Source organism: Lycorma delicatula, chromosome 5, assembly GCF_047948215.1.
Source record: "Lycorma delicatula isolate Av1 chromosome 5, ASM4794821v1, whole genome shotgun sequence".
Taxonomy (NCBI): Eukaryota; Metazoa; Arthropoda; class Insecta; order Hemiptera; family Fulgoridae; genus Lycorma; species Lycorma delicatula.
In genome coordinates this window covers 131551694-131575110 of record NC_134459.1, presented here as the reverse complement: position 1 = coordinate 131575110, position 23417 = coordinate 131551694, and the positions used below count along the sequence as shown (strand labels likewise).

Below are 23417 nucleotides of genomic sequence, written 5' to 3'. Positions count from 1 at the left end.
ATATTGTGGGCAAAGTACAATAATCATGCAATTGTTGCATTTACTGTAATTCTAGACGTAATTGGTTTAGTTTTACAGATCTTATCAATCTGGCAGACCATGATTCACAAAGATATTTGGTTACTTTCAAAAACAGTGAATTAGTTTTTCTTTAGTTTGTTACACAATTTTAATTTGTTAAATATTAATTAAAACTTTTCTTTTTGTAACTGTTGCTGTGTATGAAAAATACAATTTTTATTATTATTATTAATAAAACTTAATAATAAAATTTATAAATGTGGAATTTTTTTCTAATAGTAAATGTAAAGTTGTAAAAGTATAACTGAAATAGTTCAATGACATCTTTAATAAAAGAAATACATTTTAATTAACAATTTTTTGTTATTCATAAAACCCAAAGAAAAAAATTCTTCCCACACACATCACATAAAAAACTTTTCAATTCCATCATTCAGTTAACTTTCTATTGTCTTTCTATTAACTATACAACAGGAATAAATTTCGATTATCTATTTTACAGATGTATTAAAATAACAAAAAAATATTAAAATCTATTCCGTTTTGACTAAATTATAAACATAATTTTTATTAAATTTATTTTCTAGAATTGAAACTTAACTGTTTTCTTGAACAACAACAAGTAGCTTCAATGACTAAATTCATATATCACGGATTGTAAACAAGGTGATGATGGATCTTCTGTTATGACTGGATAATGTATTGTTACTCGTACTTGGTCTAACATCTAATGATGGATGTTGCTTAAATGCATAGAGATCTAGCACAGAAATATATTCTTCCATCTATCTTTACAAGAGAAGCAAAGCGAGTTTAGAAAACCTACTTTAAATTCACTGGCCCAGAAATCGAACAAGAGTTTTCCAGTATATATATATATATATATATATATATATATATATATATATATATGAAGTACTACTATATGTAAACATCAAATATGATATTTAAAGTACAATAAATTACATAAACATTGTTCTTTTTTTACAGGAAAAGTTTTAAGTTTTGAAAAACCTAAAAATTATAACTATTCTTTTCTCATGTTCTATAAAAAAAAAAAACGTAACTGTTTGCTACTGAAATTTTAAGAATTTTAATGGTTTATGTTTAAAAAATTCTTATTCTTATGGTAAAAAAATTTCGATTAGATTTCTAATTTTTAAGTAAGGTTTTTAATTTGTAGAATTTTGTAAGGCTTATTATTCTACAGAATAGAACATCTAATCTTAATGAAAAATTAAAACGTTACAAAGATTTGATTATTAAAGGAAATGACAAGTTACGATGGATTTAATATATTTTATGAAATACTCAAAAAAGAATATAGTAACTCATTTTACTTTCAATCATTATCGAATTTTAATAACAGATTTTTAATTAAAATAAGAGATTCAATCCAAGGTAAATAACTGCATTTTTTCTTTAAAAGTTGATTAGTGTAATAGGAAGCTTGATTTCTTTTAAAGATTTCATACCCATTCGGTAAAATTCATTTCAGCAAAAAATATTTTTCATTATCAAAAGTCTAGTTATCATTTTCAATTAATATTTGTTTCTCTTTTTTTTTTGATTTCTTTTATATTTTTTATATTTGCTATGTACTATAACTTTATTAATACATAATAAATTATTCTTACTTATCCAACAATTATCACAGCATACAGATTTATAAAATCCGATTCGTTGATAAAAGTGTGCTTACAATGTAGACAACCTTGTATAATTTAATTCGTAATAATTGTATATAGTTAATATACTTTCCAACATATTTTTCTTCTAATAATTTATTAGGTTATAAAAAAATAATATATCAAAATCAGATAATCAAGAATTATTTTCTGTTGTAGTTATTTTTATCCATTATTACATTTCATATATCGACTAATAGTTTATATTTTATACACAATATAATAATAATAATAATATTCACAAATTCTTTAAAAACATTATTTAATTACATTATAAAAAATAATAGAACAAATAATTTTCGTAGTTTATGATTATCAATAATGGTAGCAGGTCAGAGTTGAATATCTTCAGATGAGATACCCTCGTCAGGAGGCGGTTGTCAAAATCTTGTCGCCGATACGGAAGGTTGACCTCTTCTCCATCGTCCTAATGTCATACATTGAACATCCTGACTATAACCTTGACTGTCCTGTCAAGAAAAAAAACCACTGGCTGATAATACTTCCACAGCATTTTTTTAATGTCAACGTCAAGCTTGATGCAAAAAATACGTACTGTTCTTATCAAATCAAAATTTATCGTGCCAAAATATACGTGCATTTATCATGCCAAAAAGAGATGAAAAATTACGTTTATCGTTCAACATTAAACTTTTCTTGTAATCGTGCATTTGAGAAACACATTTCTTGCAATTAACTAAAATAATAAAAACGTACATTTTATTAAACATACGAAGAAATACGTGCAAGTGTGACAAACGACAATCGTGCAAAACAAAAATATTTTTATGATTTTGTTAACTTAAAGCAAAAAAAAAAAATTACAAACAATTTATACCTGAGACAAGATAAGTAGCTTTTATTGGAAAATTAAATTATTTCACGAAGTTCAGCAGTCCTTAAAAATGCAACAAACCAAAGTAGAAAAACGTCTGTACAAATCCCACATTTCCATGAAACAAAGCTACTATAAATTTTCTGTACTGCTGATAATTTACAAAACTTATAGTTCTATATTACAATTTCGAAGGAATTATAAATCCACACAACCTTATCGTCGACATCATTTCTTCCTGAAAATCTATACTGTAGTTTCTTTTCTTCAGAAAATTCTAGGAATCTGAGCTGAGAGTCGACATAACCTGAGTTAAACTGTGCTGAATCGACGATTAAAGCGGCGTTTTAAAGCTAATTTTAGATTCTGAAGTTAATAATGATTATAACTAAAATAAATCTGCTCATATATATATATATATAGATCAAATTGTCTTTGTTGCATCATATCACCAACAATCCAGAGTTTTATGTTTCAAAAACATTTTTAATCCCTATTTGATATAACACTGCAGAATATTCAAGTATAAGATCATTTTAACTGCTCTTGTTGGAAAAACCTAATTCTTTACGAACCGATGACTAAGAATAAATAATACTAATATTATGTTAAATTTAAATGAACAAAGACTAATATAGAAAATCAGAAAAATATTTAATCCATAAGAATGAAATATGAAAAAAAGCATGCTTACATAAAAAAGTAAATCTTGTGCATACAAAACAAATCCATATTTCATGCAATGCATAATGGTTACTCAATAGATAACAAGAACATGCATGTTTTAATTAATGTGTGGAAGTCCGATAAAGATCAAATATTTTAAGAAATGTTAATATTATATTACGATCTATCCAACTTATTCTGATAGTATATTTTGGAATTTTTGTCAAACTAATATCTACTACCTAGTCGTTTATTTCTATCTTGTACCTTAAAAAAAGGAAATTTACAGATTGTAAAATTATGTATTTATTTTACTGAATAAAGTTATATATTGTTTTTTTCAATAACAAATAAATAAGAACCATTTTAAGGAGTAACTTTTTATAAAAGATGCTGGAGTGAATCGAATGTTAAAAATACACCATAAATAACTAGAAAAACGTATCACTTCATCATTATTCTCTATTAAATGAAAATACATTATTTATAATTAATTAAAAATAATACCTCGAAGATATTCATTTTGCATAGTGGCCAAATAAATTTGAACCAACTGTTCTTCAAGGGAAAACTTTCTTTACAAACTGTTGGGAAAAACAGGTTGAATTATTAATTTGTTAATGTTCATGACTCATTTTTACACAGCTTTTTTTTGGACCACAGTTAGGTATTACTTTACAGGATTAGATGAAATGACAATTTTTTACCGAGTCAAAATACCATGTCTGACCGGAATTCGAATTCGGGACCTCCAGATGAAAGGCGGAGACGCTTAACTGCTTGTTTTCTTCGTTAAAAAATTTTCATTTGCTTTTAAAAAACAGTTTCATTTTAATATTTTTCAACGCATCGGCTGCAAGCTACAGCATGTTTCGATTAACGCCAACGAATACCACTGTTACGTTCCACTTGTGCCGTTCGGTGCTGCTACCTAGCTAGGGCTACGGTTCTCCGGCAAACTATGGTCATACGATAACTACGTCATAATATCGCAAGGAGTGGTCATTATGATGTAGCGACCTTTGTTCATTTGGCGCCAGAATCTGACCCAGAGTGGTCTTCCGGATGGACACGCATACTAATGTTCGGATGAACGCTTATTTTGTTAGTATACTTATTAGTTATTAAGTTTAATTAAGTTTGTTACGTTATATGTTAGAAATTCAATTATATGTTATCGAAATGTGAAGACGACAAGCGATTAAACACAAATTCAATAAGCAACAAGGCGTTGTTTCAATTCATCACCTATGCATCTAGAGTTCATACTCGCTCTAAAACCTGCCACAAAGGTTTTATGGTCCTCCACATCGCAAAGGACATAACAACCACATATAATTTTACCATAAGATCTGACAATTTTTTAACCCTTTTATTCTATATTTTAATATTACAGTATTCTCATAAATAAGGTCTGTAAGGTTTTTTTAAACTATTCGATCTTAGCAGCTAATTACAGGGTGTTTATTATTGATAAAACAGCAGTTTGCTGGGAAAATGACTTTTCTCAGCATATAAACAGTTTATTCACTTTATCTATTTTCGCGTCAACTTAATGTTTGTTAGAGTGATCTGATTATGCTGTTTGGTAAATAAATGTGTTTGCATTTAAATATTACTATCGGGAGGAAAAATAACAAGATTGTCTCAAATGAAACAACAGTTGATTTTTTCTGAGAAAAAACAGTTTAGTCAAACTCTTTGATATTTTCTCTCTCTCTTTTCCTGTTTAGCCTCCGGTAACTACCGTTTAGATAAATCTTCAGAGGATGAATGAGGATGATATGTATGAGTGTAAATGAAGTGTAGTCTTGCACATTCTCAGTTCGACCATTCCTGAGATGTGTGGTTAATTGAAACCCAACCACCAAAGAACACCGGTATCCACGATCTAGTATTCAAATCCGTGTAAAAATAACTGGCTTTACTAGGACTTGAACGCTGTAACTCTCGACTCCAAATCAGCTGATTAGGGAAGATGCGTTCACCACTAGACCAACCCGGTGGTCTTTGATATTTTCTGACACATTACTACTAGCGATTGAGAGATGGTGGTATAAAACTACTACCCCTTGTTTCATTTCATATTTTCCAAAAGGTTTACCCCAAAGGAAAAAATCACAGAAAAACAGATCTGCTGATCTTTTGGGTCACGGAATATCTACTTCTTTGAGATACCGTGATTAGGAAACGATTCCTTACAACTGTCATGGAAGCCCTTGAGGAGCGGATTGTAAAAATGTAATTTATCTTGTTGAAATAAAGATTTGTAATTTACAGGATGTCCAGTTAATTCACGCTGAAGGAAGTTTTCTAATATGCTGACTTGGCGTTGCAAATCTAGAGTTACACACGTCCGTCGTCCTCAAAGAAATATGCTATTAATTTAAAATGATGAAATGACACGATCAGACAGTCACTGAGATGTCTGATCGTGTCATTTCTTGATCATGGGCGTTTCTTGATGATAAATTCAAGTTTAAGAAGCACTTTCAATACGACGCGGGGAAGGCCTGTAATTCCTTCTTCGGAATTCGCCGTGTGGTCAATCCTGATTATGGTCTTAACTTTAAGAATATGAGTATCTTGTATAAGGGCGTCTGTGAGGATATTATACCATATGCGGCGCCTCTTTGGGCGGATAGGCTAAAATTTAAAAGCTATCGAAATATTATGTTACGGGCTCAACCCTTATATTACTAACAGTAACGGGTTGTTGCCGTACAATTTCATTGTAAACGATCTGGGTGATCGCAGGCATGAAACTGTTATAGACTTGATTGCGTCTGAGACAATAGCGTTATGTTGCTAAAAAGTCAGGTGGATTGACTTCGGAGCAAATAAACGTGTCGCCCTGTTGCAGGCCAGATGGGATAAGAAAGAGTGAGGGCGTTAAACGCATGATATTTTCCCTAATGTTATTAATTTTCGGGACGCGCGTTGAATACATCCGAACAACTATGTGACGCAATTTTTTTTTAGGATAGGGCGCTTTTCAGGACAGACTACAGAAATTTGGCCTGGTGAACTCTGGTATGTGTCCACAATGCAGATTATTGGATGATGCTTATCATGTGGTGTATGAATGTGCTAGTTTACGACTGAATACGCACGGAGACCACTTTTCGGCTTGATATTACCGATTCGACCCTTGATATCCTTGTTAACTGGAAAAGCAGGGCCGAATGGATAATTGTAGAAGGTTTTATCACCATATTTGGTGAAAGAAGGGATCGCTGAAGGGGTGTGATGTTCCGCTTGAACTTTCCTTCTTTGTATTTATGTTTGCTTTTATTGCTACTTTCTTTTATGGTTTGCTAAACTGTTGCCGTTTTTGTTTCTGTTTGGTTATAGATTTGTTTGTTTTTCGTTAGTTATGTTTTATGTTACTGTTAAGTTACATATTTGTTGTTATTGTTATGCTTTGTGTTAAGTTTTATGATTCGTTGTGCGCCGAACTCATTTTTACCTTTCGGGTAGGTAGAGTTCAGTTTCTTCGTTCTTAGGAAGTCATTCAGTCTTGTTTGAGTCCTGGTTTGATATGTTTTGTTTGGAGTTTATGTTAGTAGTAAACCGACGGGAATGACACTTGTGTAATTCTCATCGGTGACAAACTGGCTGAGGTTAGACTGAAAGATTTCATTGCCAAGGTATTAAAAATGACCTCCGATAAAGCCCATTAGGGCTAGGTATGGAGGGGGGGCGTGGCGTGACCAAAACCGTTACACGGAAGGTGTCTTCCCCTATTGTGTCAGGATGACACTTACACACTATGAAATCATTTTTCGCGTAATCTTTGAGAATTTACGCCCAATGTAGCGAAAGTTTTGCTTATTGAAGAAATCCGAAAGGTGAAAGTGAGCATCCTCATTCATCAAAAGATTGTTTAGACGGTCTGGATTAAAATTTTTAATGTCTAAGACATTAAAAATGTCAGATAGAAAAGAAACAGAAAGGAAGTGAAAAAAAGAAAAGTGACAGAAAGGAAGTCCGGTTTGCGTGATCAACATTATTTACTACAAGTACGATCTGAATCTAACACAGATGGTAAATGTATAAAAAGGATTCTTTCTCAGCGATTACAAATGTCTAATTATTTTGAATACCATCATGCTGATCGGGTAGAACTTTGCAAAAAAGCAGCCTCCATTCTAGCAAAATTTTCTGGAGTACCGAACATTTTTAATGCTTCCAATTTTTTTTTTAAATGTGGAGCCCGTTTTATCCATGGTTTTATCGTACGTTTTTATTGCACTAGGTGGTATCAGATTATTTCCAGGAATATTAAAATGAAATCAAAACACTCGCTGCTCAACAAAAATTGTTACTGTAATACACTTCAACAGCAAAAACAAGATGCGCACACAGCGCGACGACTCTATCATAACTGAGTGGTAAAACTACAGCTATAATACAACAAGTTGCGTTTACTCCATTCTTCACGTTTTCAATATTAGATCGTACCCGGTGTTGCCAAATTTCCGATTCACTGTCACAACCATATAATTTAAATGCATTCCATAGATTAATATTTTAACTATTATTTAGATAAATAAAAAAACATCGAAAGTGTTGCAACTTTATGAATATTAAAATATTTATATAAGGATCCCTATTTAAAAAAATCCCTTTCGGTATGCCTTAAGGCGGAAGTAGATTTCACTGATGCAAAGTAGTGAATAAAAAAGATTTCCACCTTAAAGATAAGAAAAAATTCAAATTTACTCAATACGACAATGATTACGACAAGCCCCATCTTCTTACAATTCCAACAATATTTTGATCATCCCTTGCCGTAAGGGTTGGTCATATCAAAAATTATTTGAGACAAGTTTTATATTATGTTATGTTTAGAGGACCAATTTAAACAGATTCGATGCTGTGCCTATTATGGGAGGTATGATTTTTTTTTGTTTTCGAAACGCGATTTTTTCACTAATTGGACCAATGGTTGGTGATATTACTTAGATAACTTTTACGTTCTTTTTCATAGAATAGTAGGAACAATAAATGAATTCGATATTTTACTTAATAGGAAAGTTATAGCGATATTTTGAATTTTCGAAAAAGCCCTTCCATTTCCACCCCCGTAGTCCGATTTTGCCCATTAACGAACTCGAGATTTTGGGTCGTTATATTTTATGTATTTTATGTGATTGGTGCAAAATTACGGCAATTATCGTCTCCACAAGAAAGTGAAATACACACGCGCGCGCTGAATATATAAATATACGTATAAACTTTTGAACTGACGGTGGTTTTGAGGTCTGGGGGATGTGAAACGTGAAGATATGTCGAAATTTTCCGGATGTCGAATCATGTTACCCATTAAAATAGGTAGATTTCTTATGAAATCTACCTAATTATGCTTATATAAAAACATCAAACTAATATATCTGCTTCCACTGTCCACAAAAATTTGATTTGCGGGAAAAGCTTGACATTTTTCAGCCGCTGGTCGTTTCCATACATATTTCCATAAACAATACGTACAACTAATTAAAAATAATTAAATAGATTATACTTTTTTTTTTTTTTGAAACGACTAGCACTAGATAGGGAATCTTGGAGAGCTGCATCAAACCAGTCAAATGACTGAAGACAAAAAAAAAAAAAAACTTTATTTTTAAATTACTTCATTTTAAAATTTATTTTCGTAATTTTATTTATAAAGTTTTTACAAATACTAATCAATTACCAGAGAATTACAATTTTAAAAGTTACTATTTGATATTAATTTTTTTCTAGTAAATATTAGAATTCTGTTTTCTAAAACTTCTGTCAAAACAGGTTCTTTTAAGGATATTTTTAAATTTTAATATTTTTATTTTTAAATATAAATAGAGCTTATTTATCATGGATTTTACCTTTGTAAAGAAAGTACATATTTTACAGATCGTTTTATGCCACTTCAAAGAACTCTATTTATTTTTATAATACATTATTAAGTGTTGATTTTTTTTTACCCCAAGGGTCACAAACCGAATTTGAATGGATAAAATATTTTACTCAGATATATAATATAAATAAAAATGAAAAATAATAACTATACTATTATTAAATCAAATTAAAATTATTCAATCTATTTAATTAAAAATGTTGATATGAAAAAAACAAAAAAACGTATTTTATTGATATGATGATATTGTAGGGCTACACAATTCATAAAAGCATAAGCATTATCATACTACAGAAAATTTAAGAACGACTATCCTAGCCATAAACTAAGACTTAAACTTCCAACAAGAAATTTTTAGTTTTCTTTATACAAGAAAGATTCGGCGATGACTAAATACACTTTTCTTGTATTGAATATTAATGAACAACTTAACTGGACGTAAATAAATTAAATTTTTAACGTATAACAACAAAATTATGGTTATAAAGTGTCACAAGAAATAATATTGTGATTTATTTGGTAAAAATGATAAAGGAAAGACAAAATAAAGAGTACATCTAAATTAGGCTCGTACAAACTGGAAGAGCTGGATAAACAAAGTATATCAAATAATATAAACAAAGGAATTTGAAAAGAAAGTGTTTTATCAGAAGTGGAGTACTTTATAACTCACCAAAAGCGGTTAAGTTACAGGAAAAATTGGAAATTTTTTGAATAAGATTAAAAAATGATGTTGCAGATTATGTATAAATGTAAAAAGAAATTTTTGATAATTTTTCTGAACAGACAACTAGATTGTTGAATAAAATTTATATTCTAGCACCCGGTAATGCTTTGCTATTACTAGATTTGATTATGTATATAGATTAAATGAATACAATTGAAACTTTGATAAAACATTAACAAAATGAACATTACAGAAATTCACAAATTTAACCTTTCCCTTTTACTTTTTCTCCCTTTTCCCCTTTTCATTTTTTCCCCTTTCCCTATTTTCATTTTCTCATTTTCATTTTTTCCAATTCCCTTTTTCCCAGTTCTCCTTTCCTTCCCCCATTTCTCTTTCCCTTATTTACTTTACTCCTTCCTATTTCACCCTTTACCATTTTCTTTTTTCTTCTTTCTCTTTTCCACTTCCTTTCCTCGTTTTCACGTTTTCTATTTTTTTTTAATTTTCCCCTTCTTCCATTTTCCTCTTCTTTTCTTTTACCTTTTTCGATTTTTCCCTTTCTACCTTTTCCCCGCGCGTAAATACGACCAGTTATTTTTTAGTCTATACTGGACACACATATCGGAAACACTGAAATGAAATTGTAAAATATTTAGTGTAGCGTGTGTTGCTTTACGTCCAACAGATAGCTCCGTTTTTTAAAAAAAAAAACATGTTTTTACCTGTCACAGGTGTGACAAATTAGGTATATAAATAGTATGTATATAAAAACACGCGCGTATTTGAATTCAACGTTGTGTCAAAATTTCAAAGCAGTCGGTGAAGAACTTCCGGAGATTTAAGATTTTGAACAAAACAACATTTACATTTTTATTTATGTAGAAGAAAATATATTATGTACATATATATATAGACATTAGCTCTCATAACCATTTAGATTGTAGGTAACATGAGGTTAAGGTCATTCCCAAGACTGAAACTGGCACAGTGATTTTCAGGATAATAATAAAGCATGCCATAGCCATTAATGAAATTCAAGTGGTTTCCTGTTATTGTTCGCTGGTGCAGGCATAAACTAATGCAGATTGGTATCCCAATTCCGCCGAAACGCATGAGACGATCAGTGGTACATGTGACATCTACACCACAGCGACTGGTTATATAACGAAAATTTTCAAAAAAAGAAATACTGCCACTGAGAACGTTAAGCACTTTCCATACGTCAGAAGCTATTAAAAAAAAAAAAAAAAAAAAAAAAAAAACTGGAGCAGAAAGTATTAATTGATATAATTAATTAATGAAATATGTAAAACCAATTAAAGGATGTAGGATGTAGCAAATATACTTGGGATAAAATTTAGGTGAAAAAAAGAGAAAAAAAATAATGAAAAGTCTTTTCATTATTATAAGTGCAAAAACACTTCAATGGCTTCCATTAGAAAATGACTTCAGCTCTAATAATCTGGTAATTATGCAGGTATTATTTAATTTGTGTGTGAATTTTATTAAAATATTACGTAAATTCCAATCAGAATCAGACCAGTAATAACTATATTTTGTTCTTTCCTCAATTAATGACGGAGAGTTAATTATTTTTTTCCTGTATGGTTATTTATTTAATGAGACATATTAATTAAAATCCGTTTTTTTTAGAAAGCCGATTTTTGAAATATGAATTATTGCAATAACGAAGCTTATTTTATACTTAATTTTATAGAATTCTATATTGTATATCTTACGTGAAGAGATGATGTTTATTATTTAATGAAAAAACTTTCAAATGAATTACCCAACTGGGAAGAACTATTTATCTTTCTATTTATTATTTAAAAAAAAAAAAAAACTAGACTATGTCACTTTATGAAAGCTAATTTGTTGTTAACTTTAATAATAATATTTAATTTTTACTAAATAAAGACAAAAAAGATAATTAAGCACAACGTAATTAAGTTAGTTATTTAAACCATCTCCTCACCTGTTTACACTGGGGAATTGAATAAAGCATCAGAGTTAAGCTTCTTACAGAGATCTTATATTTTTTTTATACGTAACCATCCTAGATATATTTCAACGAGTACATTTTATAACGCGTTAATTTAAGTTATGCGTACAGTATTAATTAAATAAAATTAATTTTATACTGACATTTTGCGTTACAATTTTTTTATACGCTTGTCTAATAAGATATTATCTTTAGGTTTATTTAAGTAAGTTTATTAAGTTTCAATTAAGATTAAATTACGGAAGTTATAAATATATTTATAATTATAATTCTTTAATCTTAACTAAGGATTAAATTAAATTAAAAAAGTTTGGGTTAATACAAACCCGGTTATTTATAAGCATCTATATATATATATATATATATATATATACCCAAAAGTAAAAGTAAAGCTTTTTTTTAATCAAATCTATGTAAACTAAACAAAGAAAAAAATAACGTTCTATTTATTAAAATAGCAGAAGACTTCAGAAATGTTTAAAAATTAAAAAAAAAAAATATTTAATTAGCTGCAAAAAGTAAGAAAATATATATATATGTATTTATTTATTTTTCCTTATCAAGTCATATTAAAAAAAACACAGCACACTAAGATTTGTTTTTATCACATCCGGGTCCACCGTTAGGTATTACTTCAGAGAATGAAATGAATGATTCATAGCGTGTGAGAAAATGTCATGTCTGACCGGGATTCGAATCCAGGACCTCCGGATGTATGGCGGAGACGCTACCACTCGCGCCACAGGGCCGACTTGCTTTTAGATTAGCGTCCATATACAAGCTAAACAAAATTGTCACAAAATTCAAAGAGTAATTACTATGTTACATACTAAAATATTTTTATTTTACGATAAAGAATTATTTCGGGATATATGATTTGGATATAAAAAGGATGTCTCAATAAGAATCGGAATTTTAAGTTACGCGCAATTGTTCTAAGCCGCCATATTTGATATCTGCTTAATGAGACTTAGAGGTTATTAGAAATGCCACGCTAATTAAAGAACGATCTTTCGTCCGACAGCCTTCGGGAAGCACCGTCAGTTATTACTTCACAGGATGGTTAAGGATTGTAGGTATGAGTGTAAGTGAAGTGTAATCTTTACAGTCTCAGGTCGGCCATTTCTGAGATGTGTGCTTAATTGACACCCAACCACCAAAGAACAAAAAATACTAGAATACTAGATTTACGATACTAATATTTGAATACTAATATATTAATACTAATATTAATTACTAATACTAATATTTTCTAATATTTGAATACTAGATCTACGATCTAGTATTCAAATCCGTATAAAAGTAACTACCTCCACTAGAATTTGAAATTGGAACTCTCGACTTCGAAATCAAATGATTTGTGAAGACGCGTTTCACGACTAGACTCCAACCCGGTGGAAATTTTTTTTTTTTACCCTCCAGGACCACCATTAGCTATTGCTTCAGAGGATGAGATGAATGTTTTGTAGTGAGCGAAAAATTCCATGCATGATCGGGATTCGAATCCGGAACCTCCGGATGAAAGGCCGTGCCACTCGCGCCACGGAGACTGGCAATAATTTTGTATTACTTGATGCTTAATATAAAGCATCAATTACATAAACCTAACGTTAAAACGCATTTTTTTTTTATGTGATCAAATAATTAAAAAAAAAAAATATCTGCTAGAAACGTAGATTAAAATAGATTAATTAATAATAAATGGATATATTTTTTGTAATTATAAATATTGTGTATTTAAGTAATATTTATTATTTCGATTTTTTTATTTATAATTATTATATTACGCACGTGCACGGAAGTACACATGAACACAATATATATCTTATTTTTAGTTACTTTTTTGACCAAGCTCTACCAACAATCCCCAGAAGGGATTTGGCAGGTTTGATACCGTCGATATCCTATTTTTTCTTTCTTTCTATTTTTTTTTTTTGTTGATACCGTTGGATACCCTGCCCGGCATTTACTTTTCAAGACCGATATTACCAATTAATATTATTTAGATTTGTTATTCATCTGGAAAAATGCTGTAATACTACGGTCCTGACAATTTATTTAAAGTACTTTTATCTGGATTAAACTATTTAAATTATTTTAACTCTTTTTTTTTTGCATTAATAATTTATACTTACATATATAGTTACGTAAGTGTGTGCTATTTTTTATTTAATTGGTTATTTATTATTAAGTCATATTAATCACTATGATCATTATCAACTATGTTGTACTTCACTTGAAACAAAACTTATGGAAAATAAGTATCTAAATAAATAAAAAAATATTATTTTAACTTTATAAACAGGCACTCGGTTAACCTCCTGAATAACAGCGAGGACATTAGGCGCCTAAAGCAACTGCATATAGTAGACCTATAAGTTCTCCGAGATTTAAGTTGAATCTACTACCCTAGGGTATCGTCAAATTCTTCATTTCGTTTCGCCACTTAGTTTTGTTGGTTCTTGGATTTGTTTCTTTGTTTGATGAGTTATTCTTTGTGGGATTGATAAAATTATTCTTTGGTGATTTCTTAGCTTTTTATATTCTGAATTTTATCAATATTCCTTTAACTCATCCTTGTATGTATATATTTACGTTTATTATATATTTATGTGTACTTACAAAATATGCATGTATAAACAATTCTTTGATGGAAATCAATGGAAACTCCTCATGCCGTTTTTTTTATTGTACTAAAATTTACTTATGGTTCCGGTAAATTGGAACCGATTATAATTTAAACATAGCAGCAAATTTTTATTTTCATCTATAAGTATAGCAGTATTTATGATTGCGTCACGAAAGGAAAGCATAATCATATTTGTAGGCATTTCATAAGATTATTTAGACTACCATAAAATAAATGTAGAGGACTCATATTTAATAGGTACTGCTCCCTAACTATTAAAAAAATTCTTATCACTTTGCTAGTAAAAATGTTTCATTTATTGGATTAATAAAACACGAATTCATATGAAAAAGGATATATATATATTAAACTACATATACAACAAATACGGTATTTAGTGATGTACATACACACATACATCACGTATTTACGTAGTGGCATAAATGAAAAAAAAAAAATACACGTAAAACCTTTTTAATATTTGGAAGTTTTACTACAGATACTTTTAATATTAATTTATGCTTGATATGAATGGTGAATTGTCGTTAAGTGAAGGCAATAATCTTAGTCGATGCATTACTATCATTATTTTAAAAACTAATTAATTGGCACAATAAATGAAATAATATATCTCCGATCATCGTACAGGAGACGAGGATCGCCTCCTAAATAATGATTTTGCAGGATTATCCGGCGGGATAAAAATAATTAACTAGAATTAACTGGACTTAGGTACCAATGATTAGTTCTAATCACTTGACATGTGGTAAATATCATATGTGATAATATCTTACAAATAAGTAGTAATATTTAATAAAGAATATATTTGTAGCACTATTTGCATGGCTCTGAAATATATTTACAAAACTAATATTAGATTGAAATTTATGTGTTTCGTTTGCACTGTTTGAAAACGAGACGTGGATGCTGTACAAGAGCAACCCATACTTGAACAAGAGGTGCAGAAATGCGGTTTCCTAGGGACGTGAAGGGCTGGAATCTGAAAAATAGCATAAGTAACTATAAAACACGAATTGGAAAAATTTAACCAAGAAAAAAAATACGATGGAATATAAAATTAATTGATGCTATTATATGGACCTAATGCGGCCAAATTATTCATCTCATGTGGCATTACACATGACTAGTTATAGAGGATTCATTCAAGAATAGAACAATTTTCAAATAGATAAAGAGTATCAAATCAGTGAATTGGAGAAGAAGAAGAGTAAATGAAAGATTTCATAAAAAAAATGCAAAAATAAACAAGGGCTAAACTGAATTTATTTATTATAATTTATCACCAAAGCTAGAATTAATAATTAATTCAGAGTATTATAAAAGAATTTATTGAATACAAATCTTTAAGCCAAATCAAAACTGTAAATTTTTGTTGGCCTCAAAAATATTTATCGATTAACTTAATATTCAGAGCATATATGGGCGATTTAAGAAAAACATCTCTGAACATGTCTTTATGTCTATAGAAGCTGTTTTTTTATAGTGAATTAAAAAATATATATCCTCCCTCTTTTCTTTTTCCTAATACGACAACCATATCGTTTTTTTTTTTTTTAAATAATTTTCTATTTATTTTGTTAACTTTTAGTTCAGAATTATACACTGCTACAATTATTTACAAAAATGTTACATATTTATATTTACATTAATAAAACAAAATATCTTAATGAGTAAAACGAATAAAAAAATAAAAAAAATACTGAGGTGTAGACACAAATAATTAAACCATTAATAAAATTTAGAATATTTTATACCAACGCTAAATATTTATTTTCAATATATAAATGTTATGTAAACTATTAATTGGAATTTTATAATACAAAAAAGGACAAATTTCAAAGCGAGATGAATAATTCTGTCAGGTTTCATCAGGGAAATTGAAATAACGGTTGTATTTTACCTTATAATTATACTGTTATCACAAATTTTAATAAAACATGCAGCGGAAATAAAAGCTACCGTAAAATTTTCATATAATATGATTTATAAATATATTAATTTGCATATAATACTTTCATGGAAAATAAATTTCTACGTAAACTACTCTATTCATTTTGGTATAGGGAATTCTGTTTAAAATAAACACATATTTTATTAATTTACTGAAAAAAATAAAAATAAAAAATGTTTTCATTTATATGTAAACGATTTTTAGAGCAAACGAAATGTATTAAATAAATAATTTTATGTAGGAAAAATGTAATTCTATCCTATTTTAGAAAGAGTTTTATTTTTGTAATAATTTTCATTTGCACTTAATAAATTATTAGTAACATGTTTATTTATTTATTTTATCACAAATGGAAGCAGACAGAATTTTTCCAAAGACTGCTTTCTTAAAACAATTTAATAAAAAAAATTACAAAATAAAAATACAAACTCTATATATATAAAAAAATTTACCTGCACCGAGAAAAGAAATACAAGAGGTACTTAAAAGCAAGTAATGGTAAATTAGAAGACCTCTGTGTATGCTGGATGTCTTAATTAGGTTGCTAAACAAACAAGTGGCTAACAAAAGTGCACTGCCATTCCCAGAAATAAGACGCATTTTTTCCAGGATTAATAGGGTAAGTGAAACGTTTAGTGGTTTCCCGTTGTCTTCTTTACCAAGCCGAATGAGTAGTCGTATATCAATATTTTACCTTTCTAAAATATAAATGTTATTCACTCTGTTTCTATACGGACGAGCTATATAACATCATTATTCTCAGAGAAAGCATCTCTGATTATTGTCTTGTGCCTCCGCTGCTTTATATTCATCACAGCCGTAAGAGATGCTAAGACAGATAGTATAAAAACAACAGATTATATCACCCAAATACTGGCTGAATTAATGCATTATATTATCTAAGATGTATCTATATAACATAGGGTAAGATCTTTTGAGTTAAGACCACATACCAAGATTATATTATGATCTGACAATAAGGTTAAACAAATAAATTTAAATAAAATTCACGAATCACAAAAAATAAGAAGAGATTTATAAGTAAATCACGAGACATTCTAACGGGGGAAATTTAAAAAAATTACTTACAATGCATACTACTTAAAATTAGGTATAAATATGCTTTTATAATGATAACAATTACAAGCTAATATAATAATAATTACATAACTACACTTATTTAAGTAAGCATATGTTTACGTACGATCAAGCTAAACACAGACATTAAAAATCTTGTTTAAATATAAATTCTTAAATCTTGTTCAAATTCTTAAACAGAGGATACAGAAAAACTCAGTTTTCAATAGGAAATTATTGCACAGAAAACATCATTTCCCATATTAAAAGTAAATTTATAACGTTTCCTCTTATATCACAAATACTCGTATACATCCTTCAAAGTTATTAAAATCTAGAGTTGATAGTGTAAAATGGCAAATAAACTTTAGGTCTAGTAAGTATGTTTTAAAAATACTTCCTACGCTACTACGCCAAATATCTTCGAATTACGCCTTCAAAACAATAAATTATTACAAACCTATCCCGCGCGCACAAAATATCATGCGTAGAGCTGATTCCATTTTGGTGACTCAAAATACTAAATAAGAGGTTCGTGTTCTAAGCATACGCACTTATTTTACTCTAATAATACACAAAAAGAAATAAACATGAATGCATTTAAGCAAAATTAAGTAAAATGTAATAAGCTATTAAAAAAACACATGCAATTTATTTAAAATGTAAAATATAAAACAACATGCCAAAAAGTATAATAGTGCTAAAAAATATGTAATAAATAATATATTTATAATTAAAAAATGTCTTACCGTTCTAATCATGAGGGGTGTAACTGGTATTTCTGTAAGTCTACAAGATGCCTGTGGACAATTTAATTCGGTTTGTATCACTTCCTGAAAAAAATAAAAATGTATATTATGTACTATAAATATATATATTTATATAAAGGAAAATAGGAAAAAATGACCTCTAACTCAAGGAGTAATGATGAAAAATAATTATATAACATCATAAAATGAATACAATTTAAGATTACAATTGATGAAAAAATCATTTTTCTTAAAGAGCGGTAACTGATTTAATATCTTTTGAGCGCAAGATGTTCAGAAAATAAAATAAAAAAGATAAAAGTCAATCCTTAAGGGTGTAAAGCGATAAAAACGTTATACTGGAAAACTAAGTTAAAACTTATTTGTAACTAAACTATTTATTTATATTTAGTTAAAACTTATTACTCTATTTATTTAGTAACAATTATTTGCAATTAGCGTACGAGTATTACATGTTTAATGAATTATAAACGTTTTCTAGTAGAATTAAGTGTTGTTGAATGATTTAAAAAAAATATATGTATATACTAGTATAGAAATAAATAACTTTTCTAATTAAAAATAAATCACACCTTTTACCAATTTTAAATTCATCTTTTTTTTCTAATTGAATGACCGATCACAAGTTATGTATTTAAAATCATATTGGATAATTAACTACCGCCGTGAATTTTAAATAATTTTAACAAAATTAAGATAAATCTCGTTTCCATAAAATCTTAGCATAAATATGGTTCGATCTCATGAAGTTTTCAAATCTGGTTTTTGAGCATATTGATTTTATATTTTCTCACTGAATTATTTTCCGGAAGAAAATAATTCGATGGTTTTAAACAGTCACCGATGATCTTAGAGCCAGCTCACAACATTGATTCATTAAATACATCTGAACTTTAATCATGAAGAAGGCATCGTATTGTTGTTGGCTGTAAGGTATGTCGCAACTTTTTTAAACTAAATATGGTCCAAATTCGCATTAGTCAACTACAGCCACAATCGTCGTTTCCCGTTAGAATTAAGTCGTTTTCATTTACATAAAAGTAACCAGAAAACAAAATAACACTAGGTTCATGAATCGCACTTAAGTGAAATAGTACAGAATGAATAATATATTACTAAATTTCTGTTGGATTTAGTTAGCCCTGAGGTAACAGTTTTGTTTGCCAGCGTATTCATTACAATGAAAACAGAGCTCGTTAACTATTTTGTTGTTTTCAGTCACCTAATCAATAACGGTTCATTGATCGCCTGTGATTTGGTAACTTCAATTCCTGGATGAATTGTATCTTATAAGCATGTTAAAACCAAATATCTCTTTAAAATTTGCTATTTGGTGGACTTGGCACAGACTAATTTCTGAAAATTAAATTAAATTAGCATGTACATGTTTGCAGCTGTATTATTTTAGATTCAATATTATCAGTTTTACGCATAACATCACGAATTTCTTGGTCTGGTGAAAATGAAAAATGTGAACAACTTTACTGTGTATCGCTTTATAACTAAAATTGAAACAGATGACACTGATATGAAATGTAGAAAACGAAAGTGCTGCCATCTGATAGGGAAGACTTAGCAATATTCAATAGCTCTTATTGGAAAATCATACAGAACAAAACGTGTACCTTGATCGGATTCCCACCGGCGATTATAAGAAGACAATGAATACCGGTGCAAAGTTTATTAATTCAAAGAGGATTATCCAAAAGTTGAACATCAGCAAAAATTATATCCACATCCTCAAAATAAATATTTTTTATTAACTTGCTTGTAAATCTTAAAATTGTGTTATTCGACTGGTAAAAAAGCATCAAATTGTTCCAAACATTTTATGGATTCTACCCCAAAATATTACTGTACTGAAAGTAAGGGAGACTAATGAAGCTTTTTCATTAAAAATATGCTTTTTTTGGAATTAAGATTTAAAGGTTTTAAATGTAGAGGAACTATTTTGTGGTAAACTGTATTAATTTTCTTGATTTAATAAAAGGTCTCTGAAAGTAAATTACTCTCTAAAGTAATTTATTTTCCAGGATGAAATTATAAAATGCTTTTATTATATGATGCAATCATGAAACAAAGTGCCACAGTTGAAGTTAATCAATTCCAACAGATTTAATTAAAATTATGCATAAAATTAATGCCAGTGATTGTTTCGCTGATCGAATTCCAATATTAATTAATGAAAATGGGTTTAATTTTGTTTCATTATTTCTTATGCGCATATGGACAAATTTACTTGTACATATTTAAAATTTTATGGTAATTAGAAAACAAAACAGTCTGGTTTTGTCTACTCGCACCACAAAGAGTTTAACTTTAAAGCAGTTAAGTAGAGTAGTTATCAGTAATTTAAATTTATGAAATATAAATCAAAATGATTTGTCTTAATGATCCGTGAAAAATGTAAAATATGCAAACGATAAAGACTTTTTTTTTTTTAATTAATCAAATGGGATATCAAGTATAAGTATTAAATATATATATTCCAGTTGCTTTGCATTTGGCATCTAAAAGAAACAGGGTGAATTAACTATCCAAGCAGAGAAATTATAGATGTTATAATCCACTCGTATCATTAGTTAGAAGAAATATTAAATACATTTTTCTAAAAAAATATTGTATTAATATATATTAATACAATATTTTTATATATTGTATTAATGTATTGTAATGATATTTGTATTATAAGATATAATGTATTTCTAAAGAAATACAGTAAATTCCTCTCTTAACACTTGTGCTAAGAGATAAACTTTTGCTATTTGTTTGATAAAAACAAGAATAAAACAAAGGTAAATGAAATGTGACTGAAAGGTGATGTAATATTATTAGAGTTCATAATATACCAGAAAATGTTGAATTTTATTATTTGGTTTTTAAAGGCATAAAAGATGGGACGAAGTACGGTGTAGATCAAAACAGATAGGCAAAAATGAGGAGAATTTTCATGAAAAAAGCCAAGTATAACTCTAAAAATTAATGAAAGTTATGATACTTTAAAGTATCTAAGTATAGTGTAGAGCTTTTATAGTAGTGAAACACTGACGTCAGGAAAAGTAGAAATGTAAAGAGTAAAGGCATTTGGAATGTGATGTTACAGGAATGTTGAAAATTACATGGGTTTATAAAGATCGAATGAATAGGTCATAATAATAAAAGGAGTAAAGAGAAATTAGGTTTCATCAAATTGTAAAAAAAAAAGAAAAAACCCGACGTCCATAAAAATATTAAGATTCAAAAATGTTAAATAAAATTCCATAAATATAATTCAAAATGAATCGGTAAGAAATTCTTTTGGAACCTCTGAAAAATTTATTTTCAAAATAAAAAAAGCTACAAGTTAAATTTAAATAGCTAATTAATAAATAGGGTTTTAATATTCACTTACCTTAAAAAAATAAAAAATAATAATAGTAATTTTCACGAAAAAAAAAATAAGTCTTATTTTATATAATATAAAATATATTATAATAAATATAAAAAATATAAAACATGATCGTATTTTAAATGTTGTATAGGGTATATAAAAGTATGAAAATAAAATAAAAGAAATTTTTTAAATGTTTTTTTTTAACCTCCGAGTCCACAGTGAAGCATTCTTCATACTTCATACTTCAGAGGATGAGATTAATGATTTGTATGTAGCGTGTGTGAAAATGCCATGTCTGACCGGGATTCGAACCCGGGACCTCTGGGTGCAAGGCTGAGACGGTACCACTCGCGCCACAGAGGCCGGTTAAAATGTTATTTACCAGTATTTATGAAGTCCCACAGCCATTTTTTTGTCTAGAAAACCAATGCTAGGAGAAATTAAATAGTATTCTTCTTCTCTTGTATAATCATTTAATCTATTTTAATTTTTCTTTTAATAAACATGAACTAAGTAAAAAATACAGAAATAAGTAAAAAATCAAAGGCAATTAGTATTTTTTACTCCAGTCGAGTTGTTATTAGAATATTCAATAGATTGTATTTAAACATTCAATTTGTTTGATAACGATAATGTTTATTATTGTTTAATTTAAATTAATTTTTAATGTTTATTAATTACACAAAAGTATGTCGCTTAAAGGCAATTGGAATAAAATAACTAATTTTGCGGTCAGGAACCGTTTACACATATTAAAAAAATATAAAATTAGACACATTTCAACTGTGAAACAATCATTATCACTCTTCATGGAATTACAAAAAAAAAAAAAAAAAAATTTATTTTATTTTCCTAACGTGTACGTTGCAATTTTTTCAACTGGTGAACAATATGCAAGCCTCCATCGGCACAATAAGATGAGCATGATATGGATGACATGTAAATGAGATGTAGCCTTGTACAGATTCAGGTCGACTATTTCTGAGACGTGTGGCTAATAATCGAATCCCAGCTATCAAAATACACCTGTATCCACTGTCTAGTATTCAAATCCGTATAAAAGTAACTAGCATTTACTAGGATTGAACTTTCGAATTCGAAAATCAATTGTAAAACAACTAATTTACGATAAGTTGAGTAGACCAGTCTGGTGGGCTAAAAAATAGAAAAAATATGGGCTAAATAAAATATAGAAAAAGAATATATGAAATTGCCTGTATTTATAAAATATAAAACAAAAACTGAAAAAAAATTATACTCTTTTACAATGGGTAATTTATCTTTTTTTTAGCCTCCGGAACTACCGTTATGTATTGCTTCAGAGAGGATGAGATGAAATGACAATTTTGTAGCGTGTGAAAAACATTATTGTTATTTTTAAATTGTAGTAAGTTCAGTTTCAGTTTCGTGTTGTATTTTAAAATTATATGTAAACTTTTTTTTTTATTTCGTTTAACCTCCGGGACCACCGTTAGGTATTGCTTCAGAGGATGAGATGAATGATTTGCTGCGTGTGTGAAAATACCATGCCTGACCGGGATATGAACCCGGGACTTCCGGATAAAAGGCCGAGAGGCTACCAGTCGCGCCATGGAGACCGGCTGTTATATGCAAACTATTTTTATGTTACTTGTTAGTATTTAATTTTTTTTTTTAATTTATTGTTATTTTTATTAATTATGATGATTGTTATATAATTCAAACCTACATTTACTTTGTTAATTTCACTTTCTATAACTATAAAAATATGATAAAATATTTTTATTTTTTTCAATTTACATAATAATTACGTCTATTTAAATCAAAAGATATTTT

General features: G+C 28.7%; 1 protein-coding gene across 1 annotated transcript in view; it reads right to left on the bottom strand.

Annotated features, from left to right (window-relative positions):
• Positions 1–1905: 1905 nt before the first annotated feature.
• Positions 1906–23417, bottom strand: part of LOC142324536 (neural cell adhesion molecule 2-like) — a 1211812-nt gene continuing 1190300 nt past the window's right edge. The window contains exons 14-15 of the mRNA XM_075365375.1: positions 18209–18292; positions 1906–2179 (exon numbers count right to left, since the gene is read on the bottom strand). Coding sequence (XP_075221490.1) covers positions 2090–2179; positions 18209–18292 — 174 coding nt within the window. The 3' untranslated portion in view covers positions 1906–2089. The remainder of the gene's footprint in view (positions 2180–18208; positions 18293–23417) is intronic.